This window comes from Rhineura floridana, chromosome 12 (genome assembly GCF_030035675.1).
Source record: "Rhineura floridana isolate rRhiFlo1 chromosome 12, rRhiFlo1.hap2, whole genome shotgun sequence".
NCBI lineage: Eukaryota > Metazoa > Chordata > Lepidosauria > Squamata > Rhineuridae > Rhineura > Rhineura floridana.
Genome location: NC_084491.1, coordinates 10,600,457 through 10,624,017, shown reverse-complemented (window position 1 = coordinate 10,624,017; position 23,561 = coordinate 10,600,457). Strand labels below are relative to the sequence as shown.

The window sequence follows — 23,561 nt, the reverse complement described above, 5'->3', positions numbered from 1 at the left end:
AGATTGGGGATGGCTGGTGTAACCATTTGGTACACTGGTTGTGCTAGTCTAATTCATATAAAACAGCAGAGAAGACGGCAATTTTGGTCCTGGACTAGACTACATCAAACTACAAATGTGAGGTTGTATAGGTGAATGCTTCTACATGAAAACTATTTCCCATTCAGTTGTGTGTGTGTGCGTGTGTGCATGTGTTGGTGCCTGTTTGACTGCATTCTGTCAAACTGGCAGGCAGCTCCATTTTGGGTTTGTCGCAGGAGCCTAAATAGGCTATTGCCTGCTATATATAGTTCAATGCTGGGAGGCCCTAACAAAACTCTCAAGACACAACAATTGATTCTTTGATTAGAAGTCTTTATTTGCGAACAAGCAATTGCTTGGAAGAGTTGCACAGAGAACAGTCTCTATGTAAGCCTTAAAAAAGGTAAAGGTGTCATAAGAACATAAGAAGAGCCTGCTGGATCAGGCCAGTGGCCCATCTAGTCCAGCATCCTGTTCTCACAGTGGCCAACCAGGTGCCTGGGGGAAGCCCGCAAGCAGGACCTGAGTGCAAGAACACTCTCCCCTCCTGAGGCTTCCGGCAACTGGTTTTCAGAAGCATGCTGCCTCTGACTAGGGTGGCAGAGCACAGTCGTCATGGCTAGTAGCCATTGATAGCCCTGTCCTCCATGTATTTGTCTAATCTTCTTTGAAAGCCATCCAAGCTGGTGGCCATTACTGCATCTTGTGGAAGCAAATTCCATAGTTTGACTATGCGCTTAGTAAAGAAGTACTTCCTTTTGTCTGTCCTGAATCTTTCAACATTCAGCTTCTTTGAATGTCCACGAGTTCTAGTATTATGAGAGAGGGAGAAGAACTTTTCTCTATCCACTTTCTCAATGCCATGCATAATTTTATACACTTCTATCATGTCTCCTCTGACCCACCTTTTCTCTGAACTAAAAAGCCCCAAATGCGGCAACCTTTCCTCGTAAGGGAGTCGCTCCATCCCCTTGATCATTCTGGTTGCCCTCTTCTGAACCTTTTCCAACTCTATAATATCCTTTTTGAGATGAGGTGACCAGAACTGCACACAGTATTCCAAATGCGTCCGCACCATAGATTTATACAACGGCATTATGATATCAGCTGTTTCCTAATTATCCCTAGCATGGAATTTGCCTCTTTCACTGCTGCCGCACACTGGCTCGACATTTTCATCGTGCTGTCCACGACAACCCCGAGGTCTCTCTCCCGGTCGGTCACCGCCAGTTCAGACCCCATGAGCATATATGTGTCCCCGCACTTATAGTGCAAGTCATTTCCGACTTTTAGGGTGATGTCTTGTGACGTTTACTAGGCAGACCGTATATATGGGGTGGGATTGCCAGTTCCTTCCCTGGCCTTTCTTTACCCCCTAGCATATGCCGGGTACTCATTTTACCGACCATGGATGGATGGAAGGCTGAGTGGACCTCGACCCCTTTTACCGGAGATTCGACTTCCTCCTTCCATTGGAATCGAACTCCAGCCGTGAGCAGAGCTTCGGCTGCGTTACCGCCGCTTACCACTCTGCGCCACGGAGGATCTGTAAGCCTTACCTTTCATAAATAAAACACACATCTCTGTTATTATACAGCCACGAGAGTGGCTGTATACTATAGCCAGCATGGATTTTTCACATTCCGCAATGTTAAATGGAAAATACCCCTGCATGCCATTCTGATGCTTCCCATAAGCTCATTTTGAAACAAAACCTTACAAAACTTATAGTTCTGAACTCAGAAACGCTTGCTTAACAACCCTGTCAATTTTCATGGCAATACACAAAACAGTCAGAGAGAATCGAGAGTTCAAAGTCTAAAAAGAGAGAGAAAAACCTCAGAGTACTTTTGGACTTTTTTCTGCCAGAGTTCTCCTAATCTGTTGAAATTCATTAAAAATCAGCCATGTTCACAGAGTACCTGTAATCCTAATACTGACCTTGCCCCATACTCTGACCTTCATCTACTGCAGTTTAAAAGTTAAAAAAATGCCTGGTTGATTTTTAATTAATTTAAGAAATTTTGGCTGGAAGCCTATTATAACGCGGGGCATGCTCAGTAAGGACCAACTGTCAGTGTTCTAAAAGCCTCACAGCTGCTGGGCTTGGCTAATCAGAGGGCCATACCCACACCAGACTTGATTTCACTTGAGACAGTCATGGCTTCCCTCAAAGAATCCTGGGAAGTGTAGTTTGTGAAGGGTGCTGAGAGGAGACTCCTATTCCCCTGAGAGAATGGTTAACAGTCAGCCACTCTGACTGAAGGTCTGTGAGAGGAACAGGGCGTCTCCTAGCAACTCTCAGCACCCTTCACTAACTACACTTCCCAGGATTCTTTGAGAGAAGCCATGATTGGCTTTGAGAGAAGCCATGATAAATTCTTTTAAATTGTTTTGAAAAGATGTGTTTTTAAATTTGTATATTTGTTTTTAATGTTTTTAGTTATTGTAAACTGCCCAGAGAGCTTCGGCTATGGGGCGGTATATAAATACACTAAATAAATAGATAAATAAATAATGATTGTCCAAAGTGTAATAGAGGCCTGGTGTGGATGTGGCCAGGGACAGCTTTGTTTTAAATTTGGGTGGGAGGTAGGGTTGCCAGGTTCAGGGCCTGAGACTGATCCTATATCTTTAGTAGAAGAGAAAGTCAGCCAAGTGCAGGTGTTCTTGCAACATTGTAATGGGAAAAACCACAAGGTAGAATTCTCCCTTCCCCCAGCACAACTTTGAAAGATACAGAAGACACCTTGGTTGCCAGGCCCAGCCTGGTCAGTTTTACCTATTCTAATCATGATTACATAGCAGTATATCCGATTCAACTCAATAATCATACAAATGATCAGACCTACCTTTTCCCTCCTTCCCCTTTCCTCTCCCTTTCTCCTCCCCTGCCCTCTTCCTTCTGCCTCCTCCCCTGTCCACTTCAGGCTTCCCTCCCCATGGTCAGTTTTACCTATCCTAAGCATGATTGCACGGGAGTAAATTCCACTGAACTCAATAAACATGCAAATGACCACATCTGTCCTTCTTCTCCCCTCCCCCTCCTGCCTGCTCCCATCCTAATCCTCCCCTCTGCCTTTCCACCCCTCCCTCCTCCCTTCCCCATCCCCTGTGGTCAATTTCACCTATCCTAAGCATGATTGCTTTGTGTGTGTGTGTAAATCCCACTTAACTCAATAAGCATGCAAATGATCAATCCATTCTCAGCAAACTTGTGCAGGATCCCATTTCTTACCTCCCGGATTAAAAAGCAGGGAAATTCAATAATATGCAAAAACCCTTGCGGTTTAAGAACGTACTTATAGCCCACAGATATTTCTACCAAACTTTAAAAAGCAGGGAAATTGGGCAGCTATAGTGAATGCACCAGGGCAGCAGGAGACCTGAACTCCTTTCTGAGATATTGGACTACCCTACAAAGTTGTCAAAATGCAAACACAATTTGGGTTGGTCTTTCACAGTCCAATCCACTTGCTGTGTAGCTTGGAAGAATTTGGTAACATGTGCCTCTGAGCATATGGTGAGTGGTGTCAACACTTGTAATCTGCCCAGATAATAGAAAGAAGATATGTCCTGTGCTGATCTTGTTTTAGCAGGGAGGAAGTTGAGATTGGTCACTTTAAATATGTCTGATTTACTTTGCAATTTTAGTGAAGTTTCCTATAGGAAATCATTTTCTTTTGCTTTTGTTTCTATGAATATGTGAAGTACAGCAACACTTTGCAAAATTTATACTAAAAAAACTCCAAACATAATTGTGGAATAATGGCACTGACTTCTGCAAAATAGTCTCCAGTGGACCTCAGAAGTATCTCAATTTGCACAAGATAAGACAGTGGAAGGTGAAATATATTCTAGCAAAATTCTAGATGTGCTCTATGTTTTTAATTGACCGTGAACACCTTGCCTTAAATAAAGTGGTTTAAACATAGCAGGCTGAAAACATGCATCCTCTTTTTTCCAACAGCTAGAGTCATTGCTGAAGTAGCAACATATTGGAATCAGTCTGATTTTACATCAAACTGCAGTTTCAGATTCAACTGTTAATACACCCAAAATAGAAATAGAACATAGCCTCCAATATAAAACACAAAAGGCTGTCTTCACCATCACATGACAATGACCAATAAAAAGGCTTTGAAATTAATAAAAATACATTTGACACAGATTTCTAGGATGAATAAGGAGGGGGAAAATTTTCTGATTTAGATTCTCTGTAGAAACATTAGTAACACAGGAAAGAAGCAAAGTAAGAAGAACACCAACAAACATACAAAAATATAATTCTCCATCTTTGGAGATGGCACGTGTTGACACCACTCACCATATGCTCAGAGGCACGTTACCAAATTCTTCCAAGCTACACAGCAAGTAGATTGGACTGTGAAAGACCAACCCAAATTGTGTTTGCATGTTGACAACTTTGTAGGGCAGTCCATTATCTCAGAGAGGAGGTCAGGTCTCCTGCTCCCCTGGTGCATTCACTATAGCTGCCCAATTTCCCTGCTTTTTAAAGTTTGGTAGAAATATCTGTGGGCTATAGGTGCATTCTTAAACCGCAATTTTTTTTTGCATATTAGTGAATATACTCTTTTCAAGGTTACACTGATTACTCAATCTTCACGTCAACATATGTCAATCTATACAATAACTTGGTCTAAACATACTTAACATAGCATAAATATAATTATCTTCTCTAAAATATGCAGGTCAAGATAACTTTTCTCTTCCTTTTCCATGACACAACTACGCCAACCTCTTCCCTACATTTCCATCATATCTCCTTTGATAAGTATTTGACCTTTAAAGCAAGCATGTATTTATAAAGTTTGCTCTGCTTCTTTTCACAGCCTAATAAGAGCAATTTCAGCAATTCTACTAATACATTTTTAGGCCTAGCCACTTTGGAGAGCTCACGCAAACCTGAACCAAAATATTTCCGAAACAGGTTAGTTATTTTTCTATTATGCTTTGCTTTTACCATTCCAATTTTTCCCCTCCTGAAAAATAATTTTCTCCCCAGCCCTAGGAGGAAGTGATTTTTTTTAATGCAAAGCAAAGAGACAGGCTTGTCAGTTTCATCTTAGCAGAGGAAAGTGACACACAGGCTTGTCAATTTCACATTAGCAAAGCAAAGAACAGGCTGAGCAAAACAAAGACAGAGGCTGCAAAGCAAAGACACAGGCATGTCAGTTTCAAGTTAGCAAAGCAAAGAAGCTTTTTAAATAAATCCCCACATAGCCATGAAGCTCACTGGGTCAGTCACTGCCTCTCAGCCTCATGAAAACCCTATTCATAGGGTTGCCATAAGTTGGAATCGACTTGAAGGCAGTACCTTTACCTTTAGGGAAAAGCCAGGGAAACTTGCAGCATTTAGGACTTGTCCACAAAGTTAGCGAACTTTCAAGTTCAATTTTAGCAAAATTTTCCCGATCCTTAATATATATATATATAGTGTGTGAATGTATGTATTGTATATGTATATCTATATACTATATAACGTATATGTATATCTGTACCTATGGACTGTATCCAGTGTTCTCTGTCTGCTAGTGCAAAGGCTCTTGCGCTACCAGATGGGTGAGTTTTAAAGTTGCACAACAGAAGAAATGTAATAGCGGCACTAGCAGAAACGTATTGTGTGACAGATTATGCAGTCTATTGTGCAACAAAGTTACTAGCAACCTGCTTTGTGCATTCTCTTGTGCACCAACATTTTGTTGGTGCAAAAATTTTTACTAGTGCAATAAACATTTTACTAGTGCAATCAACATACCACTAAGTGACTTTAACTTAATGCCACACAATCTAAAATCCATCCATCCATCCATCCATCCATCCATCCATCCACAAAGAAGCACCCCAGCTGCAGTGTGAAGTGGTACACGATCAGATGTTTGTGTCAGCCAGAACGTAGACACTATTCAACGGTAGTTTAACTTGTAGCTTTTGCAAGAAAGAGGGAGCCACCATTCTAATAATTTCACATCTGCCATTTGTATGGACTAGGGCAGCCTTTCCCAACCAGTGTGCCTCCAGATGTTGTTGGACCACAATTCCCATCTTTCCTGACCATTGGCAATGCTGGCTGAGGCTGATGGGAGTTGTGGTCCAACAACATCTGGAGGCACACTGGTTGGGAAAGGCTGGACTAGGGCATTAGTATCATACTGTCAAAGAGTGCTGACTCAGATGAATTTTATTGCATGTCAGGTATGTGGCAGAACAAGTAATATCCTATATATCCACCCAGTAACATCTTGCAGCACAAACACAGCTGCCCTCAGCCACATTACAACAATGTCCTTGGCATCCAAAATAAGACATTTCCATCCCATCATTTCCACTTTTGGTCAAAACCTACTGCCACTGACAGTTGTCATATCCTCGGGTGCTGGAGCCGCAATGTCCCATCCTGTCCCTTTGACTGTTAATTTCCTCATAGCACTGCGAAGATCCGCTTTTTGAATCTGCAACATAGATCAGAACCATTACTCATTTATTCAAAGCATTTTTATCCCACTCTTCAACACCCCCCTCGCAAAAAAGAGCTTCCAGAGTTGCATACAAATATCAGTGATAAGATGACCCCTGCTCTCAGGCTTACAATCTAAAGAACACAAGACAAAAGGAAAAGGGATTTGGAGGGAAGAGGAAAACAAACTCAGTCTCTAGTTCTTAGTTACAACACTCTTCTAATTATTAGCTAGAATGGAATGATTCCGAGAGAAGAAACCAAAAGTTGCTGGTCAGAGTCAATGGAGAGGCCCCACAGTCCCATCTCTCCCTTTCAGCTAAGCCCAGGTGTGGGGAATCTTTGGCAGGGATGTAGTCATCCAGGGTCGTGGTGGGTCATAGACCAGTTACTTTTTGGGGAGCAGGGTCCCAGCCAGGTCCCTGAGAAGAATCCTTGTCCTTTTGCACTGATTGGAGCCAATCAGAGTGAAAGGAGATGAGTCAGCCAATGAGAAGACTCTTCTCAGTAGCTAGCACACAGCTGCCCCTTTCATGCTGATTGGCTCCTAGGGACATCTGTTGTAGTGGAGTGTGGACTCAGAGATGACACAGAGAGCAAGGGAGATGAGGGAAAGTGGAAAAGGGGGCATGGCTGTGGGGGGTGTAGCATAACTGTCATGAAGGGGCCCTGCACCTCTGAATTTGTCATTGCATGACTAGTATTTGGCCCTCCAGATGTTTCTGAACTGCAATTCCTGTCACCCCTGGCCATTGGCCAAGCTTACACACATCGGCTTTTCTAGTTTCCAGGGGATGCCTGCATAGCTGGATTCCAAACTGAAGCCTTCTAACCTGCACACTGGATGGGGCCTGTCCAGCTGCACAAGATGTAAGGCAGGATTCTCCTTCTCCACCTGCCAGTCTTTCCTAGCTCTGACCCTTGGCTTCACTCAGCAGCAGCTCAGCCCTGATAGTTGCATGGGGGCCCAGCTGATGCCACTTTAAAGTCACTCCCACCCAAGGATGGGAGAGAAATTTGATTCAGTTCACATTTCAAAGTGAATCTACCTAATTCGCATTCCCTGAAACAATGTGTCAATCAAAACACAGCCTTCCTGAAAAATTTGCACTTCTCCAAATTTAGTGGCGCAGTTCTCTGACCAAATAAATGTGCACAAAAAGGCACACATTACGGCAGAGGTGAGGAACACTTTTGAGCCTGAGGGCCACATTCCCTACTGGGCAACCTTCCAAGGGCCACATGCCAAGGTGGACAGGGCTCGAGGCAAAAGTGGGCAGAGCAAAGCCAGTAAATTTTACCTTTGAACAGTAGAATCATAGAATAGTAGAGTTGGAAGGGGTCTATAAGGCCATCAAGTCCAACCCCCTGCTCAATGCAGGAATCCAAATTGAAGCATTCCCGACAAGTGGCTGTCCAGCTGCCTCTTGAATGCCTCCAGTGTCGGAGAGCCCATTACCTCTCTAGGGAATTGGTTCCATTGTCGCATGGCTCTAACAGTTAGGAAGTTTTTCCTGATGTCCAGTCGAAATCTGGCTTCCTGCAGCTTGAGCCCATTATTCTGTGTCCTGCACTCTGGACTAATTACTACACACAGTGATACACCCCTCTCTGTCTTCCACTCAGGAGGGTGTGAAGCAGGGCTAGGGGAGGGTGTGGTCTGGAGAGAATCCTGAGGAACCCACAGATATAGACTCAAGTTCCCGATCCCCATACTCGGGAAAGCAGGGTGCATAAAAATGCAAATATTATTTCTTTATTTCATTTATATCTCCCTTTTCCTCCAAGGAGCTCAAGGGGGCTAACAAAGTTTTCCCTCTCTCCATTTTATCCTCACAACAAGCCTGTAAGGTAGGCTAGGCTAGGCTGAGAGAGGCATATAACTGGCCCAAGGTCATCCAGTGAGCTTCATGGCTAAGTAGGAATTTGAGGCCTGTAGGGCTTCCTACGGCACAGAGTAATATGTACAACAATGCATATAATTAGCAGAGACTGCATTTCTGTCTGTTATTCTCATATACAATGGGGCTTTCAGAACCTTGGATGGCTCCTTGAAAGTTCAGGCTAAAACCCGGGGCGGATTCAGTGCTCCACAGACATCGGAGCCACCAGTCTTCACTGCATATACTAAGGTGAAGTGTGCGTGGAAATACATATATATTAGTGAAAATAACACACAAAAATGCATTAGGATAATTTGCTTGCAAAAATGTGTATATTAGGCAAAATGTCATACAAAAACGTGAATATCTGGGGGGGGATTCACACCCAAATGCTGATGAATATTCATGAGGACTTTCAAAACAAAAATCCGCAAACTGATGCAGAAAGGTGGAGGGCTGAACTTGAGACCAGGGAAATGAGAAACAAACCAAAATGGACAGATCTGGTGTGAGGAGAAGGCAGCAAAGAGGAGGGAAAGAGGCATGAGGAGATGGGTAGCAGAGTGGGCAGGGAGAAGGGAAAAGAGGGTGGAGGAGGGCCAAGGGACAGTCTGGGGAGAGCAGAAGGGCTGTAGGGAAGGGAGAGAGGAGAGGGAAGAGGGACTTCAGTTACCTTTTCCAAACATTTTTCGGCACCACCGATCTGGACTTTGGCATATGCCTTTCATGCACACCCCAGTATCCCCCTCGCACAGCTGCCCGTCCTGGACATGGAAATCCTCTGTGCACTCGGTGGACGTGCCATTACAGTACTCCTTCAGATCACAGTCATCGTCCGAAGTGGATCTGCATAAGGTGCCTTTTGCTTTCAACTGTCAGAGGGGAAAGAGAAAGAGCAGCTTGGGAGTTGCGAGTCAGGCCCAAGGCAGTGGGTCTCTCTCTCTCTCTCTCTCTGCGTTTTGGCACTGCTTCCAAACAAATGCTGCCTCCCCCACTCTCCTACAAGACTGCATGGGGAAAGAGCCACAGCACAGTAGTATGCACTATGGGCTTTGCATGAAGAAGGTCCCAGGGTCAGTCCCTGGCATCTCCAGATAGAACTGGGAGAGACTCCTCTCTGAAACCCTTGAAATCCACTGTCAGTCAGTACAGATCAGTGGTTCCCAAACCTTCTCCCCCCCAGCCCACTTGAAAATGGCTAGGGGACTTAGTGGACCAGTTAATGATTTTTCTGCCTGTTGTAGCGATTGTACCGTGCTGTACTAGAAGCTGTATGATTTTTAATTATCTTTATTGCTTCTTTTATTTCTTTTGTCTTGTATTTTATAGCATTACAATTTGCATTCTACAGAATTCAAGTTGTAATACAACAAAATACAATCTAAAAGAAAATCTACAATAAAAATACAGTTAAAAATCAATGTGGATATTTAATGTGGGCATGTCAGGGGCAACCTGTATGAAGCTTGTGGGCCACTGGTGTTCCCACAGACCACAGTTTGGGAACTCCTGGTATAAATACCGAGCTGGATGGACGACTGATCTGACTAGGGATAAGGCAGCTTCCTATGATCCTGAATCTTGAAGAGCTGCTGGCAGTAGGAGACCAAGACTTGGTAGATGTCACTTGAAATTCTCACCAAATCAGCAGCAGTGATTGGTGACTCCAATGTCCATGGGGTGGTGAATCCACTCTGAACTTTCAAGGAGCTGTCCAAGGTGCTTTCAGCTCCATGAAAGTTTGGACTAAAACCTGGACCACATTCACTGTACTACTGACATTAGAGCCATCAGTCTCCACTGAGGGAGGGCGTAACAATACCAGGAGGCTAGCTTACCGTGCAATACCTATGCCAGCAACACGAACCGTGGGCACATGCTTTCCCTCTTTTCAACGTACAATCTGACGCACAGCAAGGATTGCTTTCACATTCCTGGAAGGGGAGGGGGAAAGGAATGGTGGCAATCAGGACACACTGTCTGCTGAGAAATGTCAAAGGGGCCAGGGGAATCAGCTTCATGCCCTACAAGTGGAAGGCCACCCCTCTCCTCCCCCATGCACAAACCCCATCTGCATTATACATTTAAAGCACTCTTATAGCACTTCAACAGCCATGGCTTCTTTAGGGTGCTGAGAGTTAGGAGATCCCCTATTCTCTTGTTGTCTCTCACGTTGATTAAATTTGTTGGTTTATTCACGCATGCCATGCCTAGATTTTAGCTAACCAAGAGTCTATAGAAGGAATGATGGCATTCTTCCAGTTCTGACATATTGTCATTCTAGCTTCCATTATCAAATAAGTGACAAATTCCATTGTCACTTCTATATCTTCTTCTCTATGTTATCCTAAAGATACCCAAACAAAACTACCATTGGGTTTCTTGGGAGGTCCTAACCCAAAATTTTTCTTTCATTTCTGACACCATTGTGTGTTATGAGCCTTCAAGTCGATTACGACTTATGGCGACCCTATGAACCACTGACGTCCAATAGCATCTATTATAAACCACCCTGTTCAGATCTTGTAAGTTTAGGTCTGTGGCTTTCTTTATGGAATCAATCCATCTCGTTTGGTCTACCTCTTTTTCTACTCCCTTCTGTTTTCCCCAGCATTATTGTTTTTTTGAGTGAATCACGTCTTCTGATTATGTGTCCAAAGTATGATAGCCTCAGTTTCATCATTTTAGGTTTAGGGATACTTCTGGTTTAGTTTGTTCTAACACCCAATTATTTGTCTTTTTCGCAGTCCATGGTATCCACAAAGCTCTCCTGCAACACCACATTTCAAATGTTTTTTCTCTTATCAGCTTTTTTCACTGTCCAACTTTCACATCCATACATAGAGATTGGGAATACCATGGTCTGAGGACCTTTTCTAGTTCTCTCATAGCTGCCCTCCCCAGTCCTAGCCTTCTTCTTATTTCTTGACTATTGTCTCCATTTTGGTTAATGACTGTGCCAAGGTATTGATAATCCTTAAGTTCAATGTCTTCGTTGTCAACTTTAAAGTTACATAAATCTTCTGCTGTCATTAAAAAAGGTAAAGGTAAAGGTGTCCCTGCACTTGTAGTGCGAGTCATTTCCGACTCTTAGGGTGACATCTTGCGACGTTTACTAGGCAGACCATATATATGGGGTGGGATTGCCAGTGATTACTAGATCTCAAAATATCTGAGTCTTTGTGCATGACCACATAATGTGGAATACATTGGTGTTTATATCCTGGCAGTATTGTACTGTGACTGGGTACTGAGTGACCATCAATGCAGAAGCAGGTATTTTTACATTTCCCCCCTTTCCTGCTAAACATGGCCAGGGTCTGATCAGTGGTTGGACGGGGGACTGCCTGGGAACCATCATGAGTTCCATGATGAAAGAAGGGCAGGATGTAAATGAACTGGGTAACATCTAAACTACAAGTTGCATCCAATGCTTGTCTAGTGCCAGTCCTACTTAGAGTAGATTCACTGAAGTTAAAGGACATGATTAACATAAATTCATTAAATTCAGTGGGTCTACTCTGGGTAGAACTTAGATGGCTGCAACCCTATGGAAATATAAAAAGCTTTACTATTTGCATAAACTGGGCTTATTAGCTGATACATAGGACACATCTGCACCATACATTTAAAGCACTCTTATATCACTTTAAACAGACATGGCTTCCCCCAAAGAATCCTGGGAACTGTAGTTTGTTAAGAGTTCTGAAAGTTGTTAGGAGACCCTCCTATTTCCCTCACAGTGCGACAATTCCCAGAGCTGTTTAATAATCAACCCCTCTTCCCAGAGGAGTCTGGGAACTGTAGCTTTGTTGGGCATTCAGGGACCCTTACAACGTTCAGCACCTTAACAAACTACAGCTCCCAGGATTCTCTGGAGGAAGTCATGACTGTTAAAATGGCATAATAGTGCTTTAAATATATGGTGTGAATGTGGCCATAGTCTCCAGGTGCAGAAATGGCTTATTTTAGTTGCCATTTTAGGTCACCCTCATTGATTTCCTTTTCTTTCTGGCTCACCAACACCATCCCCCTTTCTAACAAACCCTTGCTGTGCCACAGTCACATTGTTCCCCGTCTTCTACTTCTCTGTTGCCGCAGAAGGGGGCGCGGTACGTGATATCCATCCGTGGCTTGTTCAGGAGGCACTGTGACACTCCAGATCCCAGAAAATTCTGGAAGTCTTTGATACTGCAGCTGCTGAACGACTTGATGCCGCTGGCCTGCCTGTAGGGCAAAGGTGGGAGAGAAAAGCTGCCACAGCACAGAGAGGCTAGCCGACCGTGGGCTGCAGTTGTGGAGTGACTGGACTTAAGAGACCTAGTGATTTGTTTCATGTTGCCTATGTAAACGTTGATGTGCCCGCTGAAGAACCCCTGAAGGAAGAGGTGGAGGAACCTCTGGCCTGCCAAATGTTGTGGGACTCCTGGCCCCCATCAGTTCCAACCAGGATGGCCAATGATCCGGGATGATGGAAGTTGTAGTGCAGAACATCTGGAGAGCCACAGGCTCCCCGGTCCTGCCTTAGGGCCTGTCACTGGACTCCAAAAGATGCTGGGGCATGTTCTAGGGGGACACAGTCAATTATCAAAGCGGGCTTCTTGGCTGACCGCATTGGCCTGTGTGAACTGAGGCCCAGTTCTCACTTGCATGTTCAGCCTATGCCTCAGTTAATCTACAGGAGCAATGTGTGTCTGTGTGTGTGTATCACGTGATGAAACACTGCCTCACAAGGGGAGAAACCCCCCAAATTCCTATATATAAAAAACTAGCATGAGAGAGAGAAGAATAGGAGAGCAGGCCTGGCGCCAGAGGTCAGGCCTGTCGGATCCTGGCCAAGGGCCCCAGTGGCTCAGAAGGGCCCCTTGTAGATCTATAGTCAGGGCATTGCATTTTGGGTAAAATGAGACAGTGGGTGGCCATGTTAGATGTGAGCTAAGCTTGGCTCCCATCAAAAAGTCTTCCTGCTGCTAAAATGTGGCCTGGGGCCTAGCAAAGAGGGTTGATATGTGGTGTCACACCACCATCGTGGCAGCAGTGGCAGATGAAAAAAATGTGTGGTTGCACTGAGAAAGGGGTGTATGTTAAGGGAGGGTACTGACCATACTATACCAAGGGCCCCCTGAAGTTTGATGCCGGCCTTGCAGGCTAAGCTAAGACCCTGCTATACTAATTTCTCCAGAAAAAAAGCAGCTTCATTCTCTACTGCTTACAGCTGGATTGTTTCACTGAACTGAGGGTGAGGAACATTATTTCCCATCCACGGGCCACATTCCCTTCTGGTGACCACATGCCAATGGTGGGCAGGACCAGAACCAAAAGTGGGCAGAGCAGCAAATGCAAATTTTAGCCTTTGTACAGGAGGCGAGTTTCTACACACACTCCCCCACCCCTCTGTATCCTCCATCCAGGGAAGCGAGAGGCATTATGGGAGCTCAAGGACATATTCCAGCCAGGCAGAAACATTTAGGGAGGGTGCAAATCAGGGCCGGTGAGGGGCATTGCCAGGGGAGAGTCCCAAGGGCCAGACAGAGAGGCTTGGAGGGCCACATATGGCCCCTGGGCCTGAGGTTCCCCACCCCTGCATGGAACCATAGTTAACACAAGTTTGGATATAATGTGAAACCATGGTTAGTTAAAAGGAAGTGAAAGCTACCAATCTCCTCCTTATAGCTGCCCCAGAGAAGGAGGAGAAGAGACCTCAAATCCAAGGGTCATAAATGTAATCCTATTTTTTAATTATTATTATTATTTAGTGTTTTGTGCGGATGCAGCTAGCTAGACAGTGGCAGCTGGTGGCTCCCATGTGAGTGGGGCAGTGGAATCTGTGCCAGGTTTTAGTCTGAACTTTTAGCACCTTGGACAGCTTCTTGAAAGTTCAGACTAAAACCCGGAGCGGATTCCACTGCCTCAACAACATGGGGGCCATCAGCCGCCACTGAAGCTAGAGACTGTCATCCTCACAGGAATGAACTACAGCAGCCATGTAAATGTGCCCACAAAAGATATTAGCCTGCAGACAGCCCGCTGGATTTCTCTTCTGGGCAGAGATGGAGCACTCTTTCCTTCCTCTGCCATCCTGCTCACTGATTGGCAACAAATCGCACCTTTGCTCCCCCAGTCACTCACCCGCAAGCAATTCCTAAACAGCACTGGGCTAGTCCTTAACTGCAGGCCTTGCAAGGAACCCACCCAGTGACGAGGAGAAACAACTTTCTTGCTTTGATTTGGATTCATGCATTGAGCAGGAGGTTGGACTTGATGGCCTTATAGGCCCCTTCCAACTCTACTACTATTCTATGATATTCTATTCTGTGATAACTACTCGGGGATCGTTTGCCATAGCTGCTCACCAGAGGAGGCAGAGCCTCCACACCAACTTCCTGGCAGGTGGATCGCTGGTGCTTACCAGGAGGGAGAGAGGCAAGGTGGCAGGGAGGTTTGCGCAGTGCAATGCACTTGCAGAGCCAACTTCTGCAGTGTGTTCTTATCACGCCTCCCACCTGGCCACCTTACCCCACTCCCTGCCAATAAGCAACAGCAACCCACCTGCAGGAAGCTAGTGTGGCAGCTCCGCCCCTCCCCCCCAGTGAGCCACTTCTTGATTGTGGGGCAGAGGAGGGTTGGCTGTAATAATGATAATGATAATGATAATGATAATGATGATAATAATAATAATAATAATAATAATAATAATAAACCACTTTATTTCTACCCTGTCCTTTTTCCAATAGGACTCAGAGCGGCTTACAACTAAAAACAACACACTATTAAAACATACAAAGTATACAATTAAAAATAGAATTAAACTATGAGAAAAATTAAAACCATAAAACATACGTTAAAAACAGCAGACAATTTAAAATAATAAGACCATATAATGTAGTCACCAATTCTAGGACACTTAATCCTAGTCGTTCTCTATCCCAAATGCCTGTTGAAATAAAACAGTCTTTACTTGTCGCCGGAAAGACGGCAAGGAGGGAGCTAATCGCACTCAGAAGGGAATTCCATAGCCTAGGGGTGGCCACTGAAATGGCCCTATCTCGTGTCCCCATCATATGTACTTGCGAAGGTGTGTGGAGCACAAGAAGGGCCTCACCTGAAGATCTCAAATCCCAGGCAGGTTCATGTAGGGAGATACGATCTGCCAAATAGCCTGGACCTGAGTCGTATAGGGCTTTGTAGGTCAAAACCAGTACTTTGAATTGTGACTGGAAACAAACTGGCAGCCAGTAGAGCTGTTGTAACAGGGGGATTGAATGATCCCTGTAACCAGCCCCGGTTAGCACTCTGGCTGCAGCTCTTTGTACCAATTTAAGTTTCCGAACAGTCTTCAAAGGCAGCCCAATGTAGAGCGCATTACAGTAGTCTAAGCGGGATGTAACCAAGGCATGCATCACCCTAGTCAGATCAGGCAGATCCAGGAACGGGCGCAGCTGGCGTACCAGTTTTAATTGGGCAAATGCGCCCCTGGACACAGCAGTAATCTGGGCCTCAAAATTCAAAGCTGAGTCCAGGAGTACACCTAAACTGCAAACCTGAGACTTCAGGGGGAGTGCGACCCCATCCAGTACTGGTTGAATCCCTATTCCCTGATCTGCCCTCCGACTGACCAGGAGTACCTCTGTTTTATCAGGATTTAATCTCAACTTGTTTGCCCTCATCCAGTCCATCACTGATGTCAGGCACTGGTTAAGGACCTGTACGGCTTCCTTGGCTCCAGGTGGAAAAGAGAAATAGAGTTGAGTGTCATCAGCATACTGATGGCACCGAACCCCAAAACCCCGGACAACCTCTCCCAGCGGTTTCATGTAAATGTTAAATAACATGGGGGACAAAACTGAACCCTGAGGGACCCCATAGGTCAATGGCCAAGGGGTCGAGCAGGAGTCCCCCAGTACCACCTTCTGGGTTTGGTCCTCCAGGAAGGACTGAAGCCACTGTAACACAGTGCCCCCAAGTCCCATCTCAGCCAGGCAGCCCAGAGGGATACCATGATCGATGGTATCGAAACCCGCTGAGAGGTCCAGTAGAACCAACAGGGACACACTCCCCCTGTCCAGTTCTCTGTGTAGGTCATCCACCAAGGTGACCAAAGCCATCTCTGTCCTATAGCCAGGCCTGAAACCAGACTGAAATGGATCCAGATAATCCATATTATCCAAGAATCTCTGGAGTTGGGCGACCACCACACGCTCTATTATCTTGCCTAGAAATGGAGACTGGCCGGTAGTTACCCAGTACAGAGGGATCCAGGGAGGGCTTTTTCAGCAGTGGTCTTATAACTGCCTCCTTTAAGCATGATGGAATTCTTCCTTGTTGTAGAGAGGCATTAACCACTCCCCTGACCCAATCGACCAGTCCCCCTCTGGTACTTTTAATGAGCCAGGAAGGGCAAGGGTCCAGTAAACAAGTGGTGGCATGCGCCGCTCCAAGGATCTTGTTCACATCCTGGGGCAAAACAAGTTGAAAAGAATCAATTTTAATTGGACAAACAGGCGCCAAAGTTACATCCTCAGAGACTGTATCAATTTTAGCATCCAAGTCGGAGCGAATCTGAGCGATTTTGTCTGCAAGGTGCCGTGCAAATTCTTGACAGCAGTCTGCTGAGTGGTCAAAATTACCCTCACGGAGGCCAGAACTTAAAAGCCCCCTAACCACTTGAAACAGTTCCGCTGGCCAGCTCCCAGCAGACGCAATGGAGGCCGAGAAGAAAGATTTCTTCTTAGCCCGCACTGCCTCGGAGTAGGCCTTCAGATAGGTTCTAGCCCAAGATCGGTCAGCTTCGCTCCGAGTCTTCCGCCAACGTCGCTCTAGTCCCCGTCTGACACGTTTCATCACCACCAGCTCCTTGGAAGACGACTTTGGTCCTTACCTGAAATAAATTTCTCCTGGATGATAGTCCATCAAGTGGGCTCTGGCTCCACCTAGCGACCGTAGGCAGGAAATTACAGCAGAATTGCTGGGAGTAGGTCGGCTATCACGTGACCTCTCCAGTCTTTTCATGACGAGACGAAACACATCAGGTTGTCAGCTAAAATTGAAGTGTAACTGGTGACGACCTACTCCCTTGAAATAGAAAAAACAGACACTACAAAAGAAGGCTTCAGAGTTAAAAGTATTATTGAAGAGAACCATAAACAACAGAGAAAATTAGGCATTGAATACGGAGTCGTTACAAACATGTGGCGAAAAAACAAAGGCAACAAGTTGTCATAACTAACTTGAAATGTAGAAAATTATGTTGCTAGTAAGAAGTAGATTAAACAATGAAGTAGAAAAAACATGCATGTGCTAGTGTCTACTCATTGTAACAATTCTTTAGGTTGACCGGTAGGTTAACACTGTATCAAAAAGAGGAACTTAGAAAAGTAAAGCACGCAGAGCCACAAAGAGGTGGGCCTTGATGGACTATCATCCAGGAGAAATTTATTTCAGGTAAGGACCAAAGTCCTCTTCTCCCTGGATGATAGTCCATCAAGTAGGATATACCAAAGCAGTCCCCATCTAACAAATTAGGGAGGATGTTGTGGCTCAAGGTTTAAGAGCGTGCTGCAGGACTTTTTGGCCAAAGGTAGCCTCAGCTGAAGCCTGAGAAACCATGTTGTAATGTGCTGCAAAAGTATTAGCAGACGACCAGGTGGCTGCGCAGCAAATCTCTTCTAGAGCAACATTAACTGAGAAAGCCGCTGAAGTGGAAGCTGAGTGAGTAGAACGTGCCATTATCTTGCTAGGAAGCGGCACATTTTGAACCTCATATGCTAGCTGAACACACGCTCATAGCCAACACGACAGGGTTGAAGCAGAAACCCTTTTCCCCAAACAGGTGGGGTGAAAAGATACAAACATGGAATCTGACAATCGGAAGTCTTTAGTTCGGTTGAGATACACCTTCAATGCCCTGCGGACATCTAAACAGTGCCAGGATTCCTCCTGTGGCACCGTAGGATTCGGATAGAATGAAGGGAGATCTCTTGTTTCCGATGAAAAAGCGAGTTCACCTTAGGCATAAAAGATGGATCCAGTCTCAAGACAACGCAGTCGTCACGAAAAACGCGAAGATGTTATGCCACGGATAGCACATGAAGCTCTGAGATGCATCTAGCGGAGGTGATGGCCATGAGGAAAAGCACTTTGAACGACAGTAGGCGAAGGGTAATGTTGTTGAGAGGTTCAAAAGGTGGTTTCTGGAGCGCTGCGAGAACTGGAGACTCCATGAGGGATAGTGATGAACCACAGGCAGGCAAAGGGTGGCAGTGCCCCTGAGAAAACGCTGTACAAGAGGATTGCAACCAGTAACCCCACAAGGACAGAGGGATAACACCGATGACAGGGTGGAGACCTGTCGTCACAAGGTGTTAGCTGTAAGGCCCTTGTCGAATCCTTCTTGAAGGAAGGCCAGGATCTCTGAGACTGATGCGTGGGGCGGGAAGACGTTCCTGACTGCACACCAATCTGCGAAGACACGCCACGTGGAACCATAAATTCTGATTGTGGATGGACGGCGTGATGCCAGAATGGTGGCTATGACTTCCTGTGATAAACCTGCTTTCCCTAAATAGCTGCGCTCAACCTCCAGGTGGTCAGACGCAGCCAGGTCGGGTCCGGGTGTTGGATTGGACCCTGTGATAGGAGATTCCGATAGGGCAGAAGACTTAGAGGTGGTTGGGTTGAGAGACGCACAATCTCCGAGAACCATGGGTGGCATAGCCAGAAGGGCGCAATCAAAACAATTTCCGTGTGTTCCTTCCTCAGCTTCTGGAGAGTGCGAGCTAACAATGGAGTTGGGGGGAAAGCGTAGAGGAGACCCCGAGGCCAGGTGTTTGTCAGTGCATCCATGGCCTCCGCCTGAGGAGATGGATACCGAGTGAAGAACCGAGGCAGGTGATGATTGTTGGGAGAAGCGAAGAGATCCACCACCATGTTGCCAAATTGATGTTGTAGCTGAGCAAATGCCCTTGGATTGAGTCTCCACTCCCCCTGTCGAAGTTGTTGACGACTGAGCCAGTCTGCCTTCATGTTGGCGTCTCCGCTGAGATGGTCTGCGTGCATGGATCCCAGGTGTGACTCGGCCCAAGAGAAGAGAAGAGCGGCTTCCTGGTGAAGTGTGTGCAAGCGCGTTCCCCCTTGCTTGTTGATATGAGCCTTCGTACAGACGTTGTTGGTACGACGGAGGATGTGACGAAGATTGAGTCTGGTAGTGAAGTACTGAATGGTGAATCGAGCTGCCCGGAGCTCCAACCAATTGATGCTGTGTTGGGACTCTGTCAAAGACCATTGCCCCTGGACGCAGAGGGAGCGACAGTGCGCGCCCCACCCAGACAGGCTGGCATCAGATGTGATGATGACCCGTAGTGGATCCTGGAAGGACATACCCATCCTGAGGTTTGAAGAAGACATCCACCATTGAAAGGAGCTGCGGAGATGAGTGGAAATACGCAGCTGATGATGTCTGCAGGCCATGATGTCTTGCTGAAAAGGAAGCAGGAACCACTGCAATGTGCGAGTGTGGAACCTTGCCCAAGGGACTATCTGAATTGCGGAGATGAAAAGTCCCATGGCCTTTGCCAGAACCATAAGATCTACGGTGGAGGAGGCAATCAAGGATGCTGCAGTGGACTGAAGGGCTCGTATACGTTCCGGGGACAGCCAGATTGTGGCCTGTCAGGTATCCAGAATGGCTCCCAGATGCTGTAGGCGATGTGTGGGAAGCAGATGGCTTTTGGCATAGTTTATAAGGAAGCCGTGGGATGACAAGGTTTCTACAACAAGGCGAACCGCTGCTTCTGCTTGAAGAGTCTCCGCGCGGATCAACAAGTCGTCCAAGTACGGATAGATGTGAACTCCCTGGCAGCGGAGAAAAGCCACAAGGGTAACCATGATCTTCGTGAACACCCGGGGGGTCGAAGAAAGACCGAATGGCATGGCGCGGTACTGGTAGTGCTGCTGGTCGTAGGCAAAATGGAGATATCGTTTGTGTTGTGGGTGAATGGGTACGTGTAAATAAGCCTCTTGGAGATCTATGGAGGCTAGATAATCATGTTGTTGCAGGGTTTCCCGAATGGACAGGAGGGACTCCATTCTGAACTTCCGATGTTGGACAATCTGGTTTAAGAACTTCAAGTCCAGGATTGCCCTCCAGGTGGTTTTGTCACGTTTTGGCACGACGAAGAAAACAGAGTAGACTCCTGAGAACCATTCTGCGACGGGAACATGCTCTATTGCACCAATTTGAAGAAGATGAAGAATGGCGTCCGAAAGGGCTTGCCGCCTTTCCGGAGAACCGGACACGGGGGATGGCAGAAAATGGTTTGGTGGGAGACTTTCCAGCTGTATAGCGTAGCCCTCCTGAACTGCCTGTCATACCCAGAGGTCTGTTGTTAAATGCTCCCAAATTTGGGCAAAAAGGAGTAGTTGTGCCCCTACTGGCAGAGGGTGTGAGAACTGACGTGAGGAATTGTGAGGCCTGTTACCCTTGGGTTCAGAAGATGCAGAATTAGATCTGCTTCCCCCCGAGTATTGAATCTTTTTGAAAACCGGCCCCTGGTTCAGTTGGGCTGACCTGAACGGAAGTCCCGGCCTCTGCCTGATGAGCGTGAGGGACGAAAGGACTGGAAAGGGTGAAACTGAGACTGAAAAGGTTGAGCAGGAAGCCGATAAGGAGAGAACCTGCGCAATGATCTGTGGTCCTCCCGACGCAGAGTGGCCAAAAAAGGCTTGCGTTTCTCTTTAAGGTCCACAAGAACCTCCTGAAGGGCCTGTTCACCAAATAATTTTAGACCTGCAAACGGCGCTGTTGACAAATTGATTCTGGCCCCTTGGTCGGCGTCCCAGTGGCGTAACCATAATGTGCGTCGAGCCACAACCTGTGTAGCGATCGCCCTTGCAGAATACTGGACTGCGTCCAGTGTGGCATCCGTCACAAAGGTGGCAGACCTATGAAGCTTCAGAAGGGTCTTGCGCAGTCTAATAGGGTCATGAGTGATGTCTTGAGCCGTCGGCTCCAGGAGATCATTTAGCCAAACTAATGAGGCCCGTGAAAAGATAGAAGCCACACAAGAAGCTCTGACTGGCAAACCTGACGCCTCGTGGGTTTTGCGCAGGTTGAAGTCAAGACGGCGCTTAGATATATCCTTAAACTGGGCTTCAGATTCTCTTGGCAATAGAGAACGAGAAACTAGAGAAGAAATAGGACCGTCCACCTCAGGGACTTTTAGCATGTCCATGAAGACTGGTTCCATGGAGTAGAAACAGTCTGCCAAGGCAGGAAGGCGCCGTTTCTGAAGGGGAGCTTGCCACTCAGCCTGGGCTATAGACTTAAACATGTCTGGCACAGGAACAGACACCAGCTTAGGTTTAGGAGTTTTCAACACTGAAGCTGCTCTGGAAGAGGCTGGGGATGGGTCTTGCCCTGCAGGCTTAATATCCAAAGCCGCCAAGGATTTGCAGAGGAGGGGTAAAAAATGGTCGGCTGAAAACAGTCTATGAGAAGCAGAGGATGCTGAAGATGGGGCGTCTTCCAGTTCCGAACCTGCGCTCCATTCATCATCTTCATAATCTGGGTCTATGAATGGATCTAAAGGGTCTGCATGTGGTCTAAAAGTGGCATGCCCCCTGGAGGCTGCAAAAGGTTCAGGAGAGGAAGAACCATCACTCTCTGAGGAATGTCCTACGAACTCTCTGGGGAGCCTACTCTGAGGATGCCTGGATGTATGCCCTTTCAAAACAGGCCTTGAGAGAGCAGATCTGGACCGTGAGGTAGCAGGAGTCAATATCTCTGTGGACAGTACTCCAATGAGTGCTTCCTTGATTTGGGCAAGCGCCTCTGGCGTTAGTTGGAATGGCAGGGTAGGGGCCAAGGTTGGCTCTTGCGCTGTGAGTTGGTAGGAGCTAGCATGACGACAGTCCTCCTCTGAGAAAATTTTCCCTTCACTGCCTGACGTGGCCCCAGACAAATTTGTCACTGGCTCATCCTCAGAAAATGAGTCTTGAGTGTGCTTAGGAAGAGGTTTATGGTGACTCACAGAAGCAATGACTGAAGAGTGGCTCTGGTGCCCAGAGCCGCAGTGGTGAGGAGGGCGCTTTTTAGACTTAAGTGCCAAGGAGGAAGGCGCTGGTAATGGGGTCTCAGAAGGTACTGGGAGCTGGCATGATATGGGAGTGATGCCAGACCTCCCTATTCACCATCAGTGTCTGAGGAAGCAGCAGCCATGGAAAGCGTTTTACGGGGAGCTGCGGCAGAGGGGGCTTTCAAGGTGGCAGATCTCCTTTTGGCGGGAACTTGCAGCATCACGGGGGCGGTAAGAGCCGCTACCCCAGCACTGCCCGATAAAAGCACTCTTGTTGGTTCCCCATGCTTTGTCTTTTTAAGCGCCTTACGAGGCGCTGAGGCTGGCTGTGCTAAAGCAGTGTGGAAGAGTTTTGTGTGTCTTACAGTATTAGACACATGATGAGGCGCTGGGACAGCCTCCCTCATAGCCACCACAGGGTTTCCCATTAACCCCTCAGTTGTTATAGCGGTGGGAGCGCAAGCTGAGGTGCTGATTCTTCCATCGCTCTCCCTCACGCACACACACCTTTCCGGGGTGCGGGAGAGGCGTTCGTCTGAGGAAAAAATACCACTCACGCACATGCGCCTTTCTGGGGTGCGGAGGGTTAACGAGTTGACAGGGGAATTTGGTTAAAACCAGTCAGATCTCCTTTTCCTACTTCAATCAGCCTAGTGACAAGGAGTAGAAGCGGAGACAAACTGGCGAGGATCTGTAAAAAGTGGTTTGTTTTGTTTTAAAAAGACAACGAAGAGCAATAAAAAATTCAACCACCTAGGTCGATGAGGCAGGAAAAGACTGGAGAGGTCACATGATAGCCGACCTACTCCCAGCAATTCTGCTGTAATTTCCTGCCTACGGTCGCTAGGTGGAGCCAGAGCCCACTTGATGGAGAAAACCATGGGGCCGGTTTGGCTCCACTCCGAAAGAGGGGACGCTCGGGAGCAATTGTGGCCATTTCCCTATTCCAGAGGTCAACCAGGGCTTCGACAGGATCGCCTGCCAAGGTGACAGGAAAAACTCCAACAGCCATCAGGAAATCTTCCGGATCCATCAGCCTCTTGGGACGGACCATTCTAATCGGTCCCCCACCCCTGCAGAGGTTCTGGGTCCCAGTGAGTCTAAACC

The 23,561-nt window shown here is 46.6% G+C and overlaps 1 protein-coding gene across 8 annotated transcripts in view; it reads right to left on the bottom strand.

Moving 5' to 3' along the window:
- The window catches only part of LOC133368298 (disintegrin and metalloproteinase domain-containing protein 2-like), a 93,320-nt gene that overhangs the window by 39,717 nt on the left and 30,042 nt on the right, over positions 1-23,561 (bottom strand). For 7 of the 8 annotated variants that reach the window (XM_061592359.1, XM_061592353.1, XM_061592357.1 and 4 more), the window contains 4 exons: positions 12,429-12,609; positions 10,221-10,316; positions 9,056-9,254; positions 6,389-6,494 (listed from right to left, as the gene is read on the bottom strand). In XM_061592359.1, the coding sequence (XP_061448343.1) occupies positions 6,389-6,494; positions 9,056-9,254; positions 10,221-10,316; positions 12,429-12,609 (582 nt within the window). The remainder of the gene's footprint in view (positions 1-6,388; positions 6,495-9,055; positions 9,255-10,220; positions 10,317-12,428; positions 12,610-23,561) is intronic. The other variant, XM_061592354.1, reaches the window with a different exon arrangement.